This window comes from Stigmatopora argus, chromosome 1 (genome assembly GCF_051989625.1).
Source record: "Stigmatopora argus isolate UIUO_Sarg chromosome 1, RoL_Sarg_1.0, whole genome shotgun sequence".
Lineage (NCBI taxonomy): Eukaryota > Metazoa > Chordata > Actinopteri > Syngnathiformes > Syngnathidae > Stigmatopora > Stigmatopora argus.
The window spans coordinates 23,000,135-23,024,338 of NC_135387.1; the positions used below are offsets into that span (position 1 = coordinate 23,000,135).

Below are 24,204 nucleotides of genomic sequence, written 5' to 3' on the forward strand. Positions count from 1 at the left end.
AATGGTCTTTTTTTAAATCAAAACTTTAGTATACATGGTCTACTTTTTTTTAAAACAAAAAATAACCTTACTTCTTTTTTTTTAAGAGTTTTTTTTTTACTATAACTGGTCAATTAAAAAAAGTCTTACTATACATGTTCCCCTTTTGTTTCACCAAAAATAGTCTTACTATACATGGTCTTTTAAAAAAGAAAAAAAAAGTTGTACTACACCTGGTCAGTTTTTTTTAACAAATTAAAGCCTTATTAAACAAGGTCTTTTTTTCTGAACACATAAAATGTCTATAAATGTTTTTTACTCTAGTTTACAAAAAGTGGGTAATAACTTTGGCATAGATTTTATGGACATAGTCAACTGTTTTCAGTAACCAGGAGATCTTCATGCTTTTTAATGTTTAAAACATTAACAACAGCACTTCCAATATAATCATTGAACACATATTTTCGACAAATTATGCAACAAAAAACCCAAACACAAAAACAAACAATTACCACAGCAAGTATGTCAACAACAAAAATAACACGTTATAAAATGAACATGAATGTTATGCTATCTCAAAGATTGAAAAAAATGCTTTTTTTCCAGTTCCTGCAACGACTAATGAGCAAACTATAATTTTAAACATTCTTGTCAAACACCCTACAAACATGGAAAACTGCATTCTGGTAGACTGAATATTGCAACCAGTTGTGTTCTTTTTTTGTTTTTCTTTGTTTTTTGTTTTTGTTTTGTGTACCAGCTGTGGTGAAATGCTGGTTTCTACTCACCAATTCTATCTTGAGGGTAGAACTTCTACGTCAAGGGTCCAGTCTGTTTTCCATGTCTCCCTCCACCAACACACCTGAATCAAATAATCTGGATCGGTATGAAGCTTCTGGACAGCTTGCTGATGAGTTGGTCATTTGATTCAGGTGTGGTGGAGGAGGAAAACATGGAAAACAGACTAGATCGGGGCTCTCGAGGACCGGACTTGGCCACCCCTGTTCTAAGGGTACACGGTCGCCGATCTTTTGGTCGCCCGGAAGGTAAGTGATAATTACCATTTAAATCGTTGCTCAAATTCCCTAAATACAAACTGCAAATTACTATTTAGTCATACTTAATGCCCTATTAATTATTAGGCTAAAGAAAAGCTCCAAATTTCCCAGACTTTTATTGTTTTTTGTTGGAGAACTTGTTAAGACCCTGACTGACGTAGCTTCTTAAAGGGACAACACATGTACATACAAACTCTTATACACTCACACGTCGGCTCAGTGAAACTGCTCAGGGCCATTGTTGGCTTTTATTGATGCGTAGACCGTGTTGTTTTACCTTGTTTTGTCGCCGTCTTTTGGTCGCCGGTCTTTTGGTCGCCGGTCTTTTGGTCGCCGGTCTTTTGGTCGCCGGTCTTTTGGTCGCCCGTTGTCGCGGTCGGAGCAACCAAAAGACCGCGACCAAAAGACCGGCGACCAATCGACCGCATTCGGTTCTTAGCCCTGTTTCTTTACCATCACCTTTGATTCCACTGAGCCATTTTTGAATCTTTATGTGAAATTGTTTATTTCCATGAAGTTTTTCATTGACAAAGAATTCTTCTCCCGGTTTAATGACATCATGACTGAATATATAAATAAAACAAATAAATACATTTCACCTCACCACAGTCTTGGGTTGAAACCTGCAAAATGAATTTGCCACGACTTGGCAGTTCAAATGCTCAGGGGTCCACGCACACGCTCAAATGAATGAACAGAAATAACGGAATAATAGGAGGGCCGCACGCGAGATTTAAATTCAGGTTCAACTATTTAGTGGAGCCGACACCTTCCATTAAGCTCCGTAGTTCTGTTGGGTAAGAAAGCGGTAGTTGTGACGAAGAGTCCGTATCTCTGTCAGCCGTCCCAAAAGTCGACCGAGCCGCTGAGGCCTGCCCGCATCCGTTCCAGCCTGGGCGCCGCACGTGCGGGACAACAGGTCCAGGATCAGCTCTTGTATTTTTTCCACGTAGCAGGCAGCCAGCAGCGACGCACCTTCTACATTAAAAATTAAAAAATAAGATGAAGCCTTTTAATTTATAGGGAGTGACCTATGAGTACCCTAAGATGGTTAAAATGACTTGGATCTCAATTGGTTTGTTGTATTATTTTCGGTCACAGATTTTGTTCACTCTTCCAAAAAAACTTGGTTTTGTGAATACCGAATGTGAGCTATTCTAATCTCTAAATTGAAACGGAAATGTTACGTCTTGGGTGCGGCGTCGAGCGTGGAACGTAGGAGGAGCAGGACTCAAATGCGGGGAACCAATCAACGTGGAATAGGGCGTGACCGGACGTTTGGTCGACCGGACGTTTGGTCGCTGGGTTCGCTCGCTGTCAAATTATGACAGAGAGTTTACTGTTGATATTTTGATATTAGATATTTAGATATTAAACTCATTCTCTCTCTCTCTCATGATTATAATTTTGAGAGCTGGTTTCAACAGTAACAACCCGGCGACCAAACGTCCGTTCTACCGAACGTCCGTTCTACCGAACGTCCGTTCTACCGAACGTCCGTTCTACCGAACGTCCGTTCTACCGAACGTCCGTTCTACCGAACGTCCGTTCTACCGAACGTCCGTTCTACCGAACGTCCGTTCTACCGAACGTCCGTTCTACCGAACGTCCGTTCTACCGAACGTCCGTTCTACCGAACGTCCGTTCTACCGAACGTCCGTTCTACCGAACGTCCGTTCTACCGAACGTCCGTTTTACCTAACGTCCGTTCTACCGAACGTCCATTCTACCAAACGTCTGTTCGACCAAACGTCCGGTCGACCAAACGTCCAGTCGACCAAACGTCCGGTCGACCAAACGTCCAGTCGACCAAACGTCTTTTGACAAAACGTCTGAGTACCGAATAGGGTGCTCTAACAAAACTTTAATGACTGAGGCAGGTGGTGATTCAAGAAACTAACAAGAACCTAGAAATAAATAACAAAAACCAAACCTGACATGGAAGACACGGGTAAACGAGGAACATGGCACGGTAACTTTGCATGATGCAAACAAAGCAGGCAACCCGACAAAGACTGACAAACACACGCAGTTTAAATAGACAGACAAGGGTTGATTACAAAGTACACACAGGTGATCACATGAGGGAAGGGAAACCATGAGGGACACAACAGACGAAAAGCTTACAAGCCATCCCAAAACCAACCCCAACGACACATAACAGGAAGTCAATCTTCCAATTCTGACCTGAGCAGAGCAGAGCGGTCGCGCCAAGCAGGACGTACTCGGCCTCGGTCACCTGCATCGCCACCATGCTGCGGAAGAAGGTGAGCAGGGGGCTCAAGAGGTCTTCACTGCGTCCTGTTGAAACACACACTTTACTTTCTACGGATAAACATTGTGAGAGGTACTTACTTTGGAAATTTTCCTTGCAGTCAATGAATCTCAGATAATCGTGTGTCCATGTGCTGAAAAGCTGCAGCGCTGATAAAATCATAATGACCACTATTAAAAAAACACTACTGTGTTAGGCAGAGGATCATCTATACTTGTGTTCACACCTGCGGTGGGCCACGCGGTCGGGTTACTGGCGAAGTTTTGGGCAGAAAGCAAGAACATGAGGTCCAGTGAAGATGCTGACAGGAGGCAGTGTTGGTCTGACAGGTCCAACAAGTCAAAACCTGTGTGTGGTAGGGAAATCAAAGAGTTCTTTTCAATGGTGTGTACCTACCAAATTTCATTGTGATCATCCTCGAATACCGCCCCAATAGTAAGAAATGATAGTGTACACACGACCGACAACAACACGAGCAGAGACTTGACAAGCCTGGTACACGGTTGATTGGTCGCCGGTCTTTTGGTCGCCGATCTTTTGGTCGCCCGGAAGGTTATTGATAATTACCATTTAAATCGTTGCTCAAATTCCCTAAATACAAACTGCGAATTACTATTTAGTCATACTTAATGCCCTAGTCATTATTAGGCTAAAGAAAAGGTCCAAATTTCCCGGACTTTTATTGTTTTTTGTTGGAGAACTTGTTAAGACCCTGACTGACGTAGCTTCTTAAAGGGACAATGCATGTACATACAAACTCATACACTCACAAGTCGGCTCAGTGAAACTGCTCAGGGCCATTGTTGGCTTTTATTGTTGCGTAGACCATGTTGTTTTACCTTGCTTTGTCGCCGGTCTTTTGTTCGTCGGTCTTTTAGTCGCCGGTCTTTTGGTCGCCCATTGTCGCGGTCCGGGCGACCAAAAGACCGGCGTCCAAAAGACAGCGACCAAAAGACCGGCGACCAATCGACCGCACATGGACAAGCCTTGAGCCTGAAAAATCAATCTGCGGTTAACATCTTACCGGGCACGGTCCTGGCAAACTGCAAGACCCTATTCAGGTGAGATGATGAAACTTCTAGAAATCCCTCCCCTTCCTCTGCATGCATCCAATCAGAAGCCTGAACAACAATACAGGGTCAATAAAGCACCCACACACATATTATATCAGTGATTAGAGCAGTGTGTCCCAACCACTGTGCTGCGGGAAATTGCAAAAAGTCATACAATGTAATATTCAGAGAGAAAAATTCATATGAATATAACGAGATTAAAATTGGACTATTACAAGGTTAAAATCAAAATATGATGAATGTTAAATTATAGATTATACTATTGTGAAACAGTCATTTTATTGCTTATTTTTCCTCTAACATGAACCAGAAGTTGTTTGGTTTCTAGGGCATCAACTTTAAAGTCTGTGTGAGCACAACTTTTTTTTTTGGCGTAATATTTGGAGAAAAGTCATCAAATTATGCCACTAAAAACATGACATGACTTATTTTTGCATCACTCGGACCGGAAGTTGTTCAGGGTTCGCAGACATCAAATTTTGGAGACTTAGGTCAGTGTGAAAAATTGGATTTCGGAATATTTTGGAGGTTTATGTGATACCTGCTGATAAAATTTTGATGAGAATGACTATTGTTAATATAGGCAACACAGTTTGAAATGAAAATATTTTCCGATGGTGGTGTCCCTTGAGATTTTTTCAATGCAAAAAGTGTGCCGCATTTCAACAAAGGTTGGGAAACACTGGGTTGGAGGGCTGATCACGATGCTTTCACTGAACTCGACACGCTCGATGAGCCTCCACCATCTTGTCCACGGTGTGTTTCTGTTCTCGGCTCAAACTGCATGAAACCACCTGCTGCAGCACACAATCATCAACTGGTTAAAACTCGCTACTATTAAATCTGCCGAAAGAAAGACTTTACTCTAGATGACTAGCATCTCAACACTGGTAGAAATCAAAGTCCCCTTGAAAAATATAACTTAAGTAAATGTTTTAAAGTCAGCAAACTGAAAGTATCATTCAAAATGGCCCGCACAAGAAGCTTAAATGCAGCCTGCATTATGTTTCACGCCACAGATTTAACACTGGGTAGAGATAGTCACTTAAACAGTGTTGTTCCCTTTCACTGCTACTGAGTTAATACTAAAAAAATAAATACATTTTAAATAACGGAGCTTTTTTTTTTACAAAATTCCGATCCTCTGTTTAATAAATGAAGGTGGAAGGATTTCAAGTCTACCCTTGCCACCAAGTATAATGTTTGTACACCTTTGTTTTAAAGTGTCTTTCAGACATTTGATATATGAAATGTTTTAAAGCATTGGAAGTAGGCTGGAGTCATTCATACCGGCTGTTCGCGACGTCTGCCGGTGGAAGTGACTTGCTTGCCGTCTATATTTTGCTCTTCCTCCTGTCGGCTTCCTCTTCGGCCTTTCCGAAGTCGTTTGGACTGACACTGAACCTCCGTCAGGAGACCTGTGGAGAAGAAGACGTCAACAACTCATCATGACAATGTTAGAGGTTACATTCAATGAGAAATCATTTTTCAACATTTATTTTCAATTTCCAACTTTCCCCAAATTCTTTCTTCTTTTTTTTACATTTTTACAAATTTTCAACATTATTTATAGTCATTTTTTGTGGAGAGTGGTTATCAAGCAGCAGCCAAAGAGTTAAACCATGTAAAGTTACAAGAGATTGATAAAATAAAATAATAAATAAAATAGTACACACTTATATTCAAATTTCTTTCTTTTTTAAAATTTATTTATTACAATTTGTTTTCAATTATTTTGGAAAGTGTTAATTAAAAATAGATATCATTTGGAATTATTCAGATGTACTATTACTCAAACAAAATGTTATAAGTGTTTTTTTCTTATAATTTATTAAGACTTGAAGTTTTTTACTTAAGTGGAGTAGCACCACCAATTTGGTTATACGCAGCTGTTATATAATGACAATAAAGGCTTTCGATTGATTGATTGATTGATTATTTCCTTTTGGGGGGCATAGCAAAATACGTGCAGGCATTACTAATACTACAATTGAATATCAAATGGGGACCACAAAAATGTCGCAGTTGACCAGACGTTTCGTCGAAAGACGTTTGGTCCCCGGACGTTTGGTCGACCGGTTTGGTAGCACAGACGTTTGGTAGAACGGACGTTTGGTAGAATGGACGTTTGGTCGCCGGGTTCGCGCCCTGTCAAATTATGACAGAGTTTACTGTTGATATTTTGATATTAGATATTTAGATATTAAACTCATTCGCTCTCTCTCATGATTTTAATTTTGAGAGCTGGTTTCAACAGTAACAACCCCGCGACTAAACGTCCGTTCTACCAAACGTCCGTTCTACCAAACGTCCGTTCTACCAAACGTCCGTTCTACCAAACGTCCGTTCTACCAAACGTCCGTTCTACCAAACGTCCGTTCTACCAAACGTCCGGCGACCAAACGTCTTTCGACAAAACGTCCGAGAACCGGCCCACCGGGTTGAGTTTGATCAAATTCCTTTTGTGGATTGATTTTGTCAAAATCCTCGCAAGTGGTCTCCTCTTTACTCACATGAGTTTGATCAAATTCCTTTTGTGGATTGTGTAAAAATCCTGGCAAGTGGTCTCCTCTCTACTCACACTCAGCCAGCATTCCCACCGCGTGACATTTCCTGAGTCGACAATCCTGACATTTTCTCCTCATGTACATATCCATCTCACAGCCGCCGCCACTTTTACAGTGATACACTGCCTTTTTGGTGACACTGCGCCTGAAGAAACCTGCAAAATTGGGACCAGAGAGCCAAAGACTCCATTATGAAGTTAGCCTCGGAAGACGCCAGCCGCCAGGTCACCTTTGCATCCCTCGCAGGTCAGCGCGTTGTAGTGATACCCCGACGCTTTATCCCCGCACACCACGCACAGTTCGTCACGAGCTCGCATTCTCCCGACGGATCTCCGGCCCGTGGGAAGGAATCCCCGAGGTAGGACTCCGCGGTGCGGCTCCACCGCGGTGCCATCGTAGGGGCCTTCAGAGAAGTCGGGGCCCAATTGATACAGAGTGGGCTGCGAGGAGGACGAGGACGTGGAGGACGAGGGCGAGCCGTAGACCGGAAAGGCCAGACTGGACGGATTGTACTGCTGTGGACTGTGAGGAAACAGCTGGAGGTCTGGGTCCAGCGGTGGGTAGCCCAGAGGGTCTCCCAACATGTCTAAAATTTTCAAATTTGAAACCAGAATGATATATAGGTAGTAAAACAGGTACATCCAGAGGCGGTCATGGCTAATTTTATACCCTGGGTGGTAACCCCCCCCCATACACACGCAACACCCGTAACGTACAAACACAAGTACACGTTATTTATGTTTGTTAAATAGGCGACCCGCTGGCTGAATGGTTTGCGCATCGGCCTCACACATCTGTTTATTTAATTGGGGGGAGGGCTTTCGTGCGCCCCGTTATGGATTGCACCCTATGGCAGTCGTCCGCATTGCCCGTAGCAAAAACCGTCCCCGAGTACATTTTAATAAAAATAATAATTTAACAGTGTGGAAAAGTCATTTTGGTAAAGCATTTTTTTCAGAAAGTGATGTCTTAGAGATAAATTAATCCTAAAATTCAGTAATCTAGAATTATCACACAAAGCCAATTAAAAAGCCTTTCATGCACATATTATTAGTTTATATATTATTGTATTATTATATTACATTACATTATATATTATATAATATATAATATAATATAATATAATATATTATATCATATCATATCATATCATATCATATCATATCATATCATATCATATCATATCATATCATATCATATCATATCATATCATATCATATCATATCATATCATATCATATCATATCATATCATATCATATCATATTATATCATATCATATCATATCATATCATATTATATTATATTATATTATATTATATTATATTATATTATATTATATTATATTATATTATATTATATTATATTATATTATATTATATTATATTATATTATATTACATTACATTACATTATATATAATATAATATTACATTACATTACATTGAATTACATTATATTATATTATATTACATTACATTACATTATATATAATATAATATATTACATTACATTGAATTACATTATATTATATTTTTTTACATATTATTATTGTCACATTTAACTCATGTTCCCTCCCAATCAAAATGGATTGAGTTAAATGAGTCCCCAATGAACAATAAAAATGACATATTAACATGACATCATTTGAAATAATTTGTCGGTTTGTCATCCTCGCATGCCGACGAGAAGACGGCGGAGTCTTCGGGGGCGTTTGGGGTGATGAGGGCGGAGGATAGATTGTCGTTGGCTCACAAACGTGTGGGATGGAAGGGATGCCGAGGGGTGTTTAGACAGTTTTCTAATGGTTTATAAACATTTTGGTCAAATGATGTGACTCCCCCACCACACACACCACCACACACAAGCAAGATATGATAATGAGAAGAACCATCTGGTAAGAAACAGAAAGTTTAACGAACAGAGCTGGAATTGAGACTACCGTATAGTATCACTTATGCAGTATGAGTAGTAAATTCCATATCTGTCCATTATTCCCAAGGATAAATGTAGCCATTGTTTCACGCCATTGAAACGTTAGCAATCTGGTCAATGACGACCCCCTCTCATCGCTCCAAGTCAAGAAGTTCCAGCTGCACTTTAGGAGGCTGCCAATGTACCCAAGTGTTTTCTCACTGGAAAAAAAACACTTGAGAAGTCGGTTCCACTGAAAACTAAATGAATCGGGCAGGAAAATGTCGTGGACGTCACTGGGACCTCCTCAGCTGCATCCTGTCTCGGACACGTTCGCAAGTTCTAGCGAGGCACGTATCGGCAAATTCCATTGAGACCTTGACGTTCGCTTGATCGTTTCTTTGGATGCTCATTGGTTTTCACAAAATGTGAGGAAATGATTAGAATTCCCAACATGACGCTCACAATGCCTGTCACCTTTTAGAATACAGGTGCATCACATATATCAGTCATTTTAGAAAGCCAATTTCATACTTGATTTTCTCAAACTAAAATATTTCACCATTGTTTTTTATCATTTAAATGCTTCAATTATTAAAAATCCAAAGCGCTTGGAAACAAGCACACTGCAAGCCGGAGCTTGGGACGTAACATACCGGCAAATTAAAGTATGCAATTAATAAATCAGCCCGATTACTTAAAATGAAAAAAAAAATCTGTATCAGAGCAACGGTCGATATTGGCCTATGCTACGTAGCTACCAAGTTTCAGAAAAATCGGTTAACAACTAACACAGGATTAGGACATCAAAGTTAGTTTACACAAGAACAACAACAACTACTTGAGTGAGGACTTGACAGGGCTTCAGGCTGCAAAAAAGAAAACATTGTGGAAATGTTCAATACTCATGGTGTCTTAGTCTAATCACCCAGTCTTTTCAGTTTAAATAAATTGATATTCAGAAATTCCATTCAAAGTATTTAAATTGGACATCTATCAGTGTCTATATGATGAATTGAGTTAAATACTATGAAAAAAACCTTAGACTGTTCCTTAGGGTCATAACCAGTGTGTATTTTGGCTATTCATTATTTTATTTGTATTATTTTGTGTTAAATAACTATGAGTAATTAATAAATGTATTCATAAAGACTACAAAAATACAATGATAAATACAATAATGTATGCATGCATGTACATCTATATGTATGTATATATGTGCTTATGTGTATGTATGTGTATGTATGTATATATATATATGTTTTATATATGTTTTATATATATATAATTTCCCGAATACGGGATGAATAAAGTTGTCCAATCCAATCCAATCCAATAACAATTAAAAATGTAAAACATTATGATGATTGCTCCTATTAAGGTTTTTGTAAATGACCAACGAGTAAGGGTATAAAGTGCCAACTTTTGAAAAGCTGTCCACTGGTTAAAAACATGAATTAACAAAATAATACAAAAATAATAATAACACTGTACATTTATGCTTACTAATCTTCTACGAAATCACAATAGGGAATTCGATCTGACGCTTGTATTGCCCTCAGACACGGAAGAATCCCTTGACTTATTATATATATATATATATATATATATATATATATATATATATATATATATATATATATATATATATATATATATATATATATATATATATATATATATATATATATATATATATATATATATATATATATATATATATATATATATATATATATATATATTTTAAATCAATAAAAACATATAAAAGATGTTTTAAGACTCACCGTAGAACTGCGGCTGCTCCGCGGAGCAGTAAGAGTCCGAGGGGGGGAGAAACCCTCCCGCTGAGCAGAAGTTCATCTCCAAGTCCGTCCACTCTCTCATCAGAACCCAATGGCGGTTGGACGCTTTACTGAGACGGCAATGGCCCCAACGTGCGCCAAATCATCAAGAAGGACACAACTCAGGCAATAATCTCCACAGACATGCCAAATTTCATCAAGTATCTGGGAAATCGGGGAGTCGGGGGAGAGAGAAAAAACATTCCACAATCCCCCTGGAGCAAGTCTCTTAGCAGAGAAGTCAAGTCCAGCTGAAGCTTGTTGCGTTCTGTGATTGATGATGTGTTGGAGGAGGTTCCAACCCCAAGGTTACGACCAAAAGGGGGAGAGGGGACACCCAGGAAGGACTCGGGATGTGAGCGGGATCCAAACAGCTGGGATGGACTGAGATGTCACGGATCAGAACATGTCCACATTGGAGGGAATCGTAGTGAACTTTCACCTTGTTGGCAGCATCGGTACAAATGTGACACAAACTTAATGTGTGTTTGCGTATCTACATGACAAGTTCACATTTTGTTTAAGAACACAGTGGTACCTCTACTTACAAAATTAATTGCTTCCGGAGGTGAGTTCATAACTTTTCATTCACTTTTTGTAAGTAGAGGCATATTTTACATTGAATTGGCCTAATTCCTTCCACCCACCATTTTTAATACTACCTCCTAAACCCTTTAAAAATGATAAAAGTATACCAATTTTCTATGAAATTTGGTATGCAAATGTATGTATTCAAAAGAGATCAGAAAATTGTTTATTAAGTCAATAAAATGAATAAAAAATGAAAAGACATTTTCCAATGGGGTGAAATGGGGCAGCTCAGTAAACATACGCACACGTAAACACCAGTGGCGGGCCGTCAGGGCCTTCAAGGCCTTCTCTGCTGGCCTAAGAAATATCTGAATTATATATTATATTTTGTCCATCAATACTTATTAAATAATTCCAAATTGTCTGTTAGCTTCCTTTCGTTGCTTTCCCCCTGGTTGCACTGCTTCCAGATGTGTGATTTCATATTGAAGCATTTAACCAATCACATTTCAGCCATTATTTGTTGCCAGGGTCAGAAATCTGCCTCAAAGCCTTCACAATCACTTCTGCGGGCTCTGCCGCTTTAAACAAGCGTCGATAAGACTGTTGCTTTAACCAATCAGATTTCGAGTTGGCAACACCACAATGTATTGTCGCGGGTGTAGGGATACGTCATTGCCTTGTTGCAGGCGAAGGGATACGTCATCGCTTTCACCAACTATGAGGCTAGTCATTAGCTAGAGCTACCAAACTTTATTTGGAGCGGGCTGCACAAGCAAATATATTGTTTTGTTGATTTAAAGCCATTTTCAAGATGGACTATGCCAGAAATACGACAAGACAGGCTCGACTTTCAGCATTAGCTTCAATGGCGATACAAAAGAAGGAAAAAAGAAAGGAGGATGGATATTGTGTACAGTTAAACAGGATTTTTGTTGAGTAAAATATGGCTATATTCCTAAATAATATTTCAATTGTGGGCCAAGTTCTGATATCTGAAAAGCTCCAGTGTTTGTATTTAATCACTAAATGCTGCTAGGAAGTGGATTTTACCCCATTTTTGTGCATTGATTTATTGATTATTTTTTATGTGTCGCAGCTGTAGCTGCAGTCGAGGTTTTATAGCCATAAAATAGTTTTTGAGGGTTCGATTGATTCGTTGAAGGCGCTATGAGAAAATGCACGGACCACCACTGGTAAACACGCAACTTAACATAAAACGGTGCTACGCACAGCTAGAAAAACTCAAGAAACAACTCCGTGATGAACGAAAGCACAGGTATCAGGGCCATCACATGAATATTTTGTATATAAAGACATTTGCACGTAGAGGTACCACTGTATATGAATATAGAAACCATTTGGGTAAATTGTTACCTGAGGTTTTTTTAATTGAATTGAATTTCATATTACCTAAATATATTATCACTCTATGAGTATTCTTTTGACTAAGAATAATTTAATACTATTTTTGAGGCTTTTAGAATTTAGTTTCATGATTACCTACAGATTGGAGTGGTTTTATAATACAGAACGTGTATATACAATCTGTGAATGTATACATTATACACAGGAGCAGATGCTTTTGGGAAACTTTTACAAACATGCGCTGCTAATTAATTATTTACCTTGTGTGCGTGTGTGTTGTGACAAAACCTTGGGAGTGTGTTTACTCTACCTTTTGTTTATCGCTTGTCTGTTTGTGTTGAAGTTAATATTGGATAGTAGATGGAAGACTCCTCCTTTCTCTCCTGAGGATGGGTGAACGTCCATGGTGGGCGTGTCTCCGTGGTGGTGGGGGGTGGTGGGTGTCAAGGCCGCACCGCCATCCACAATTAGTGCGGTTTGGGATTTGGAGGGGGGGGCTCCAACCTGGCCCGGCGACTGGAGGTCACAGAGTAAACATCATGGTGGACCTATTAGTAGTCACGTGCAAAAATGGGCAGTGTCTCCTCATACCAGCTGGGGCGCTGTTTGTCTCTTTTTGATATACTTCTGTTCTGTTCGAGAAAATGAATTATTGAAATAAAGAAAATATATATTTAAAAGGTAATGAATAAATACCAATTTGAAAAAAAGAAAAATTGAAAAAAAAAGTTGTGCGAAATAGATTGTTTTAAAAAAATCTTAAAAATAAATACAAGAAATTGTAATTTTGAAAAAAAGTTTAAAGACAAACTTATGACGTGTGTGTGTGTGTGCTGGTAAACTTATTTCAAGTCATTAGCTACCATTGACAATAATAGTTTATCAAAACTGGCAGGAGTGGCTGTGAATACTCAAGTTTAATTTCAAGGTTCAAGCATTAGCTGTAGTCCAACCAGTAAAGCAAGAATTTTGGCCAAAGAATCCTCCTCCACTGACATCTGACCACAACAACACGGAGGCCCGAAAGATGGCCATTTTATTGGCGGTCCTAACACGTTGCTGTGCATCTTGGTGAGGTGTAACGTTGTTGGGAGATGGAAAAGAAAGAGGAGGTTCAGTAAACTGACTCCGCCACAGAAAAGTCACGCGAGGACTCGCTCCCAAACATAAAGCTCCTGTTAAATTCAACGCGGCATACATCACGTTTCTGCTCTGTTTTGTTATCGTGTCAGCTCAGACTTGAGTGTTTAGTGAGGAAGCATTACAATAATTGGGAGCAACAATCAGCGAGTTAAGTCCACTGATTTCCAAACATGTCAATGTGCTTATCGGTAGGGGGGAAGTAAACAACCTGTGACTCTGTATAAAGACCAGCCAATCCACATAATGGCGATGTTTTTCTTCTTCATCTATTTTATATGTTACACTCCACAAAAGTATTGCATTGCAAAATGCCCGTCTGCTCGTGTTCAATACAGTAATAGCAGTGGCGGTCCGTGCATTTCCTAATGACACCTTCAGCAAAAACTATTTTATGGCTATAAAACCTCTACTGCAGCTACAGCTGCGACACATAAAAAATAATCAATAATAACCTCATACAATTGAACTATTATTTAGGAATATAGCCATATTTTACTCACCAAAAATCATTTTTAACTGTACACAATATCCATCCTCCTTTCTTCCTTCCTTCTTTTCTATCGCCATTGAAGCTAATGCTGAAAGTCGAGCCTGTCCTGTCATATTTCTGGCATATTCCGTCTTGAAAATGGCTTTAAATCAACACAACAATATATTTGCTTGTGCAGCCCACTCCAAATACAGTTTGGTAGCTCTGGCTAATACTAGCCTCATAGTTGGTGAAAGCGATGACGTATCCCTCCGCCTGCGACAATGCATTGTGGTGTTGCCAACTCGAAATCTGATTGGTTAAAGCAACAGTTTTATCGACGCTTGTTTAATGCAGAAGACCCTACAGAACTGATTGTGAAGGCCTTGAGGCAGATTTCTGACCTGGCAACAAATAATGGCTGAAATGTGATTGGTTAAATGCTTCAATATGAAAACACACATCTGGAAGCAGTGCAACCAGGGGGAAAAGCAATGAAAGGAAGCTAACAGACAATTTGGAATTATTTCATAAGTATTGATGGACAAAATATAATATATGATTCAGATATTTCTTAGGCCAGCAGAGACGGCCTTGAAGGCCCGCCACTGAGTAATAGTGTGTAAATATGTAAACGCGCATATTTCCTATAAAAACATGGCAATATTCTCTGCCAGCCTCTCCCAGTCAAATTGGATTGGACGTCCAGCGGCGCCAATGAGTTTATTTTGCTTAGGAACGTTTTTCCCGGCAGTTGGTGTTGGCTGAAAGTATCTCATTAAGAAAATCCGCCTAAGAGTTGTTTATAAAGTGCCTGGGTTCATCCTTGATGATGGATGGAAGCTCCGCACTGACCTCTAAAAATCCTTCTTCCTAATCTCTTGCCACTGTTTCCCAACCGTCAACATGGACGCCTTATTTTTACATTGACCTCACAAACTCAGCGGGTGGGCCTTTACGGCTTGCGTTTGTGATTGCTCAATGGCAAAGCGCGTGTTTTTAGAGGTCACCACGAGGCTGTTACCGATAGAAAAACAACACCAAATCATTCACTCCAAAAAATGAACAGTAGCCCAATTCACTTGTTTCTCTTATAATGGATTCATATTTTGTTGCACAGTAAACTGACCCAACAACACTTTCTTTTCCCGAAGTAAAAAAAATGTGCAAAAACTAGTGTGAAAATTGTAGGTTAACCTAGCGTGATTTTTTTTGTACTTGACGTCTTTACACCAGTGCAAATAAAAATGGCGGCTGTATTTAAGACAAAATAAAACTTGGCAACTGAAATTAAAATGTGTTCAAAACACCCCATAACAAACAAAAATAATAATAAAGCACCATTTTTTTTTCTGATTACAAGACTTCATAAAAATATACACGTTCGACATAACGAGCGGAAAAACCCTAACGATTCCAGTTACAGTAGCGCTGTAAACAAAACTAAAGATTTTCTTGGAGTAGCAACATTGCGCGAAAAAAATTAATTGTCGACGGGAAAAACCTTGATAGAATTTGTCGCTTTTCCCTTTAAAACAACGACAGGACGGCACACCAGAAATATGTATCTTCCGTCCACGTTCTTTAAAAATGTTTACCAGAAAATAAAAGGTGAAATAAATATAGCTGTACAATTACAAACAATAAAATGTGTTCATCCTTATTTGGTGTTTTTTTTCCTTTTATGGTGGTGTTGAATAGAAGAGGAGTGGTTTGGGGGAATGGTTCACGCCCCCATCAGAGGCGCGGTCTCCGAGGAGCTGGCGTCCAGCCGATCCGCTGATTTGCGGTAGCTGAAAAACTGGACGGAGATCTGAAGCAGGGCATTAAAGATGAAAAACTGAGATTCCAAGATGGACCACAAACATTAATTAAAAAAATGAGATAATAAGGAGCTTTACTTTTACTATTGTACCTTTTGCTAGTAAATGCTACCAGGAAAAGAGGTCACAAAATCTGAAAATGTTCTTTACCCATTATGAAATAGGATTTTTAACGTTTGGCAGCTCTGATAAATTTTGCATCTCCCTGTACTATCATGATCTCATGCTTCTACATTACATACATCTTCCGTCAATGCGGATTCTAGTCAGGTGCGCTGTACGATGGTGAGCGTATGGATAGTTGACACTACCAGCGCTCACCCATAACGAACACGTGCACGCCGAGTCACGAGAGCGAGGAATGTGGCAAGCCTCCGACGAAGTCGGACGCCAAAGGATACAAAGAGGTCCAGGGCGAGCGTACCCAGGCTTCCGATGAGCCAAGGCAGGTGATGGATCACGTAGCTGTTCTCTCCTTCACCCTGGTCGGGGTTCTTAAGGAGCACGCTCAGGCCATACGTCGTATTTCCAAGGATGACCAGAGCAAACAGGAAGAAAGACAGGCCCTCGGTGGACTTCCTCTTGAACTGGGACGACAAGCAATTGATCATGCTCAAAAGCGACATATTAGATCAGAATTCTTTGTTAGGGTCAAATGTGACTGATGGCGCCTTGATTTGAGGGTCCAACTACTGCATGTTGCGCACTATAAGGCACAACTCAAAGACTTCAATTTGCTCAAAAGCCGCCTTATAATCCGATGCGCCTTATATATGGATACATATTCTAAGAAATTCCCTTTAGCACAGCTCCATCTAGTTAATGCATAGCACAATACCAAACCACTATTACATAACTACTACTACTACTACTAATAAGTAAAAAATATACATATGTATATTTTATTTATTTTTATTCATTATTATTTTACAAAAGATAAGCTGTTTGTGTTTGCCTTTTTTCCCAAACAGTTACCACAAAATGTGACCTGGCACAAAGCCCTGGCGCAACAATAACTACAATGTGGCCAGCAATAAAAACAAAATTTGACACCTATGCGCTACAATCCAACAATATCACACTCATCAAAAAGCTGCTAAAGAACTTTCAAGCATGAACTGCTATTGTGTTTGCCGTCAAATCGCACGTGGCCTTATTTAAACAACCATCATCACAAAATTGAGATCAGCTGTGGTTTGCGTCTAGTTTTTTGGTGACACACCAATCAAAGATCGATTTCTGTACTAATCAGCAATGTTCCCTCTAATTTTTTGTTTGTCTGGGCAGAAAGACAACCTCCCTGAGCACACTGAGTACCGTTGTGAGCAACATCATCATTGCTCGCTATGGGCACACACCAGTATCACATCTGCCATAAGCAGGTGTATGTCTAGTACACATAAATGATTTAGTAATAATAAAATGTAATGATTAATATCTATGAATGGGTGGCCCGGCGGATGAGTGGTTCGCGCGTCGTCCTCACAGCTAAAAAATAATAATAAAAAAAATTGGGATTTTATTTTGTGCGCTCCATATGATTTGCTGTGCGCAGAGAAGACGAAAGTAGTGCGCAATTGCGCATGCGCGCAGCTTAGAGGGAACATTGCTTATCAGAATTGTTTGCTCCACTTTTTTCAAGAGATGAAAACAATTATGTAGCAGAGATGATAAGACATTGATCAAACATATTGTTTTAAATTGACGGGTGAATGTAGTGGAAGATTCTTGTATTATTTACGTAATTATTTAATACTTAATTTGATTTTTTTAATTTACTTAATACTTAATTATTGTATTACTATATTATTTACTTTTTTATTTTTTTTATTTAATAAGTTTATCAAACGGACGAACGAGTCAGGTTAACAAACAAAGGACAAAATGTCCGTGTTGTCATACTCACATTAGTATATATCTGGGGAAGTCTGGAACTCAGGTAGAGGACTGATGAAATGGATCCGATGGAAAATCCGATAATTTCTTTGGGGGTAAATGACTGATGCAACAAAAATGAGGAGAGCAGAGAAATCGAGAGTTAGAATCGAGCTATTACCTGGGCGGCGTCTAATTTTAACTAGGAAAAGACAGGAGTGACTTTTTGTTCCCTCGGTTGCAGAAGGAATTTCAGATCTGGATTTAACTTGGCCTCATTTAGCATCTAAATACTGGAAGCACAACATTCCAACATGACCTGAGAGCATATAACAAACCAAAGCAAAACAAAAAAAACCTCATGCCAATGAAACCAAGGCTTTTGTGGCTTTGGCAATAACAAGCTAATTTGATCCAAAGTCATAAATGTTGAACCAGATATAGTAGTTGAAATGAACAAGCCGTATACTGACCGCGGCAAGATCGGTGCTAGAGAGCAGAGTGCGCCCCCTATATGTCGCGGGCATCGCTTCCTGTTGCGTAGCGACCCACCCTGGAAGGTGGGAGAAGCTTGCGACGCCCAGGACACAGGCCACGCCCACTATGTGCAAAACCCGCCGGTCTAACGAAGAACAGAAAAGAGACATTTCAGCACTTTCAGAAAAGGGTTGCAACGTTATGCGAATACAAATCGACAGCAATCGTGGGAAAAACGTGACTGCGGGGTGGCTTTGTAGTATTTGATGATGTCAGGACACCATTTCCTGTGTCAGACAAAGACTCAGACTCGGCAGAAATAAGTTCCCGAATTCATCTTAACTGATGACACTTTTTTTTTAGGAGTATACAAGTCGGTAACATTTTAACTCGTTCAGTGTCACCTTATGTCACAAAATATCCCCGTCCTTCGAGCGCCACAGAATTGTGTGTTCTATGACTACAAAACCAGAGAAATCACCAAAAGAAAGAATCTGGTTGCCACATGAAATAGAATAGAAAAATAAGATGACTCACTTTCAGCCATTCTGTGCTTTGTCTTGTAGTACAAATACAGTGCCAACATCATCAAATCCGCCAGTACGTAATAAACTGCAGTGTAAGTCTAAAGGAAGAAAAACAAATGTAAAAAAAGAAATCAGACATGTTTGATGAAACCAACATCCTCCCATTAGAGAGCAATCTCAAATTATGAATATATATTTATTCAACAACATTGTATCCATTTGTATGTTATTTGAAAAATATCCAGTGTTGGGATTGCAATAATTTGACACAGGAACGCATGTTTTCTACTTCCAATGTATTATTGGTGATCTAAATAAAAAAAATACAATAAAAAAAGTGGACAAATATGAAGCCAACCAGCCAGCTAGAACGGGAACGTTCTGAATTCCCCCAAAGAACACAACCAATATTTTACCACTTGAGCCGCTCGTCACTGCAAAGATGAAATAAGAAGAAAAATATGGCTATTTCACCTGAAGTGGAAGCTGATCCGCCAAAAAGGAGCCCACCAGATTGCAGGTGTCGCCTCCCAACCACAGCAGCAGAAACCAAATGGAGAGTGCGCTGTCCATATTCCCCGTCTTGCACGAACTATAGTACTGACTGTCAACAAAAAGACACGGTACATGATGCTGCGTTCAGGTGACCGCTGGTTTCCCTTCAAAGGGCAACACTTACGGCAACGACGACATCATGAAGCATAGGATGGACAGCAGACCAAGGTAGATGCTGGCCATGTCTCTGGCATCTTGGGCGCATTCTCCAAGACCTTCCCAGACCCATTTGGACCCATTCGGGCACAATGTCGTCAGGTTTCCCCCCGCCGCCCATCCAAAGGGTACATTTGTGAGGACGCCGTCCTTTAACATAGTCTACAGACAACAATAAGTGTCAAAATCAATTGTAATTGTTTGTCCACCATCTGATGGGAAAAAAGGCACAATGTTGCCAGATATTTTACATTAACACCCAAATCATGGCACACCAGTGTCTGCAACAATGTAGACAGATATTTTACATTAACACCCAAATCATGGCACGCCAGTATCTGCAACAATGTTGCCAGATAGTTTACATTAGTCCCAAATCATGGCACGCCAGTGTCTGCTTTCAATTTGATTTTTTTGGTCGTTATTTGCTGAAGACAGATAAATAATGGTAGAAAATACTAACTTTTATAGAACATTGATTCATAAATAAAATGTCTCATCGTGCGTCCAAAGAATTAATCTGTGACCAGATATAAATGGATTTTTCCCCAAGCCATCTTATTCGATTTAAAAGGACATTCAATGAGCTCCATTTCGAAAACGCATCCGTTTCCAATAAAAACAAATTCGAAAGGACAAAGGTGAAACGCGTGACGCCACTATTGATTAGATCAGCGGGAAAACCAAGCTAGAAATACACATTAGATCACCTTTTGTGTCGTCAGCAAACAACAAACAGCAATGGTCTTATTAGAAATTGGGCTAGTTCCTCAACGAGCTGGTTTGGAGGTCCGTTTCCTTTCGACCGTGTCGTCAATAAACACGCAAAGCCAAACTAATAAGCGCAATTCAACTGTATCTGAACGACAGACGTAATAAACTCCAAGCACGACGGACGACTCCGTGCTGAGGCGAAAACAAGGAAGCAGATGAGAAATAAATAGGATATCAGGGAGCTGATTGGCTGTGCCCATGTTGTCATGTGATGTAAAGCGGACCAATCGCGAGGGCGTAAACAAGCGCTCGCTCCGAACGTAGATACTATTTGCGCGTATAGAAAATGCTAGATGTCTGATGCGGCCTGTGAGTTCACGGGGACTCGTTTCAAACGTTTTACGCATTAGATACATGAATCTAGCCTTATATATGTGATATCTAGGGGGTTGTGAAGCCATTATACAACATAAAGAATCCTTGTGAAAAAAATCCGTTGATAGTGCTGTGGGAAATTGTCCCAAAAATGATTTATGGCAAAGAAATTTATATATTCAACTGAATGCATTTCCGGCTCTTAATAAACAAAACATTTTGGGGTAGTGGCTTCATTTATCTAGGCCTCCAAGTTAATTATGGAAATTATTCATATATACCAACATTTTATGCGTATGTAATCTCTTTCACGACTGCAAATTTGCAAATAGTTCTCACGTCAAATGCAAAATGCCTAACATAATTGCTGGCACTGCATATATATGCTCTGTTTCCAGCATATGAGTACTATAGCCTACTTTATAATAATTAATTAAAAATAAAAACATTGGATCTCATTGACAGTGATAGACATCCAATCTAACTGCGATCCCTGCCACCCACTAACATTCAAAATGCATTTGACATTTGTTTGGTGTTTAACTTAGCATATTTTTATTACATTACTATCACATCACATTGTCATAAAATGTCAATGAGTTGAAAAACATTTTAACAAACCTGTTTTCTAGTGTCACGTGACACCATTTGCCATTGTTAATGTCTACATTTAAATAAGCCTGGGTGGATGTCTTTTGGTTGATGTTCTATTAATTGCTTGTTGCAATGGATTAGACAAAGCGACATTTTGTGGACGCTGCGGAACAAGCTCATGTTATGCTTTCCAAGTAAATGCCACTTTGCAGAGAAGTGCCACTGCTGTTGCCACCGTGCATACAAAGTAGAAGCAGGCAAACATTCCACAAGGCCTCGGCACATATCCACAATACTTGGCAAAAATTGTATCGTCCACACGTGGCTATTGGGTGATTAGTCAACACTGTTACCCGTTTTTCAAATTCAAGGTCATGATCAATCACCTCGTGGTCACGAAGTGAACGAAAAGTTCCCCAAAAAGCAGAAAAATAAACATTACATACAAAGTATTTGAAAATACTGAGTGCCAAATTATATTCTGCACTGAGTGAGCCAACATCAAATTCAGGGCACAATATCCCAATTATTAATGCTGTGCTCAGATTTGGTTCTTAACTCTCAAGACTGGCTGTGAAAGGTCATGTTTTAATTACTTTATAAATTACATTTTAAAAGTAAACAGGAAAAACGTGAAATCGTTGCCAGCCTCTCCCAGTCAAAGTGGAATGGAGTGTGTTAAGACGGGTATGAGAAAGCACATTCGTGAGGGGACGAATAAAGTCAGTAAATAAAAATAGTAAAATGTTTTAGAGTAAAGTAAGGCCACCATGATTTACTTTTTAAATTTTAATGATATATGAGACCAATATTGAAATGGGTAGTTTTTTTCCCCCCATTTATAGTTTTTATTGTATCTTTTAAAGGATAGCAGTCCTTAATTAGATAACGGCCTTGGAAAGACGTAATAATAATAAAAACGAGTGACGTTTGTTTATTAGCTAGCTATCCATCTCTAGGAAAGATAACATTCCGAGCAAGCCTGGTTGAGACAAAAAGAAAAGCTGATTTCCTAAAATGTCAGCTGACTGTCGACTCAGCGCCGGCTAACTGGCGTTGGTCAGTGCCACGTGCACGTTATACTCAACAGGTCACATGCTTTTATTTTGAGACAGAGGGTCCTCAAGCATGCGCACACATTGTACTTTCCATTTCTCTTATGAGCAATTTAGGCACCGGGCCGGTCTGTCGTAATTCATTTGGAACCTGTTTACCCCAAACGTTTTTTACCAAAATGTTTGTGATACAAATATTGACTTCACAGATTATGCAAAAATATAATCTATCCACTTTCACACAGGTTAGCTTTACACATTTGTGTCTGTCAGTTTTATTGTTTTATTTCTCTTTTAATCATTCATGTAGGTAGTTAATACTGGCTCAGGTGGTAGTCATGTTCCCGGACAACCAAAAGGAAGTGGTGTGTCCATTTCTTGTAACATTAGTACAAAAATCTTGTCATTTTGCGATAGTAATTTGCAACGTGTGCACTACAAGGGTGCTGTAATCCACCAATGGAGGGTTGGTGTGAAGCAACAGTATACATACTGTGGAGTGTCATTTCAGTACAGTTGTAGGATGTCAGAGTGCCATCTAGATGAAAAATTTAAAGCTGCAACCCTGCTAAGAGAAAATAGAATTTAACAATTACAGTAATCCCTCGATTATCACGGTTAATGTAGACCAGACAAGGCTGCGATAAACGAAAAACAGCAAAGTAGGGTCCTCCCCATTTAAAATAAATAAATATACATATATATTTTTTTACTTCAGTGCTGAGTCCTAGTAGTAAGCGGAGGACAGGGGAGTGGCTTCCGCATGCGAGTTTCAGTGTGGTTTTTCACATTTTTATGAACTTACAAAAAATATTTAATTAAAAAAAAATCCCCCAGAAAAAATCCACAATGTAGTGAAGCCGCGATATTCGAGGGATTACTGTAGACAGCTCACATTGCATGACCAATGGTACGTACATACACTTTCTATATTTTTTCCCAGAGTATGACGTCTGTTGTGGTTGAACGATCAACCACGAAAATTTGAATTCATGAACTGATCAGAGGAAGCTTTGTTCAACTCCAGCGTAATGAGGACAATCACACAAAAAATAAAGGATCTCTGGCCTAAAATGATGTTCATTGACGTGGGTCTCATATTGAAATGTCTATTTTGCCTGTTTCTAGTCATGACTCCATGAGTCTCAAGCTTCCCTTTAGTAGAGCTCTGTCCTGTAGCCAGATGTGTCCTTGAAGACCTTCAGAATTCGTCCACAAATGCACCGAAACAGACAATTTACATTCACCTTTATTCTCTAAAGAGGGTGGAACCAAAACTGAACAGGGATGGGATTTTCCCTTACTTACTTCATACTGTTGGAGTTGTTTTGGGTACTATTATAAAAGTGCTTGTAATATAATCATTATATATATGTGCTTGCAATGAAGCTTAGTAACACTAAAAAGGGTCACTTTAGTACATCTGCTTGCAACCCTGAAAGGTGTCTATCAAGTTGGACTTATCAAAATTGTTTTGAAACCTTGACTTCTCACCCAGTCGAAGTTCACAATGAAGATCCGGGAAGGACTCTTAATTGTTTTGACTTGGATTCCGGGCCAGGTGGCAATACCGTTCGCCCTTCAAAAAGACTTGCAATTGTTTTGATTCCTGTGTTTTGAATGGATGCTTGCTTGTTGTAATTCTTATGCAATTTTTGATTTCTGACCTTAATTGCAATTGTTTTGAATAGCTAACCTTGATTGTTTTGACTCTAATGCAATTGAATGAGCAGGAGAGGATTCGGTTCTTTAGAATGATCTGGGACGAAGGCGAGTCAGGATCGATTCTCTCTTGCAAAATAAAGCAGAATATTCCTCCGATGTCTTCCTTATCT

General features: G+C 39.4%; 2 protein-coding genes across 6 annotated transcripts; both read right to left on the reverse strand.

Moving 5' to 3' along the window:
- Window positions 1–373: 373 nt before the first annotated feature.
- On the reverse strand, window positions 374–11,091 carry nr1h5 (nuclear receptor subfamily 1, group H, member 5). Of its 5 annotated transcripts, XM_077609312.1 has the most exons (10): window positions 10,651–11,086; window positions 7,182–7,538; window positions 6,967–7,107; window positions 5,676–5,803; window positions 5,105–5,182; window positions 4,337–4,433; window positions 3,539–3,658; window positions 3,393–3,461; window positions 3,225–3,338; window positions 374–2,015 (listed from the first exon to the last, which is right to left on the reverse strand). In XM_077609312.1, the coding sequence occupies exons 1-10, from the start codon at window positions 10,748–10,750 to the stop codon at window positions 1,813–1,815; spliced, it is 1,407 nt and encodes a 468-aa protein (XP_077465438.1). In that variant the 5' UTR covers window positions 10,751–11,086; the 3' UTR covers window positions 374–1,812. The 5 variants fall into 5 exon arrangements, with proteins under 5 accessions (XP_077465438.1, XP_077465423.1, XP_077465429.1 ...); XM_077609297.1 differs by having other exon boundaries at window positions 3,225–3,461; window positions 10,651–11,091; XM_077609303.1 differs by lacking the exon at window positions 10,651–11,086 and having other exon boundaries at window positions 7,182–7,984.
- Window positions 11,092–15,295: 4,204 nt separating this feature from the next.
- Window positions 15,296–20,542, reverse strand: slc66a1 (solute carrier family 66 member 1). The gene is made up of 8 exons (XM_077609343.1): window positions 20,342–20,542; window positions 19,600–19,793; window positions 19,395–19,524; window positions 18,931–19,018; window positions 18,390–18,538; window positions 17,948–18,040; window positions 16,443–16,628; window positions 15,296–16,031 (listed from the first exon to the last, which is right to left on the reverse strand). Exons 2-8 carry the CDS (start codon window positions 19,788–19,790, stop codon window positions 15,945–15,947), a joined length of 924 nt encoding a protein of 307 aa, XP_077465469.1. The 5' UTR covers window positions 19,791–19,793; window positions 20,342–20,542; the 3' UTR covers window positions 15,296–15,944.
- Window positions 20,543–24,204: the final 3,662 nt, after the last annotated feature.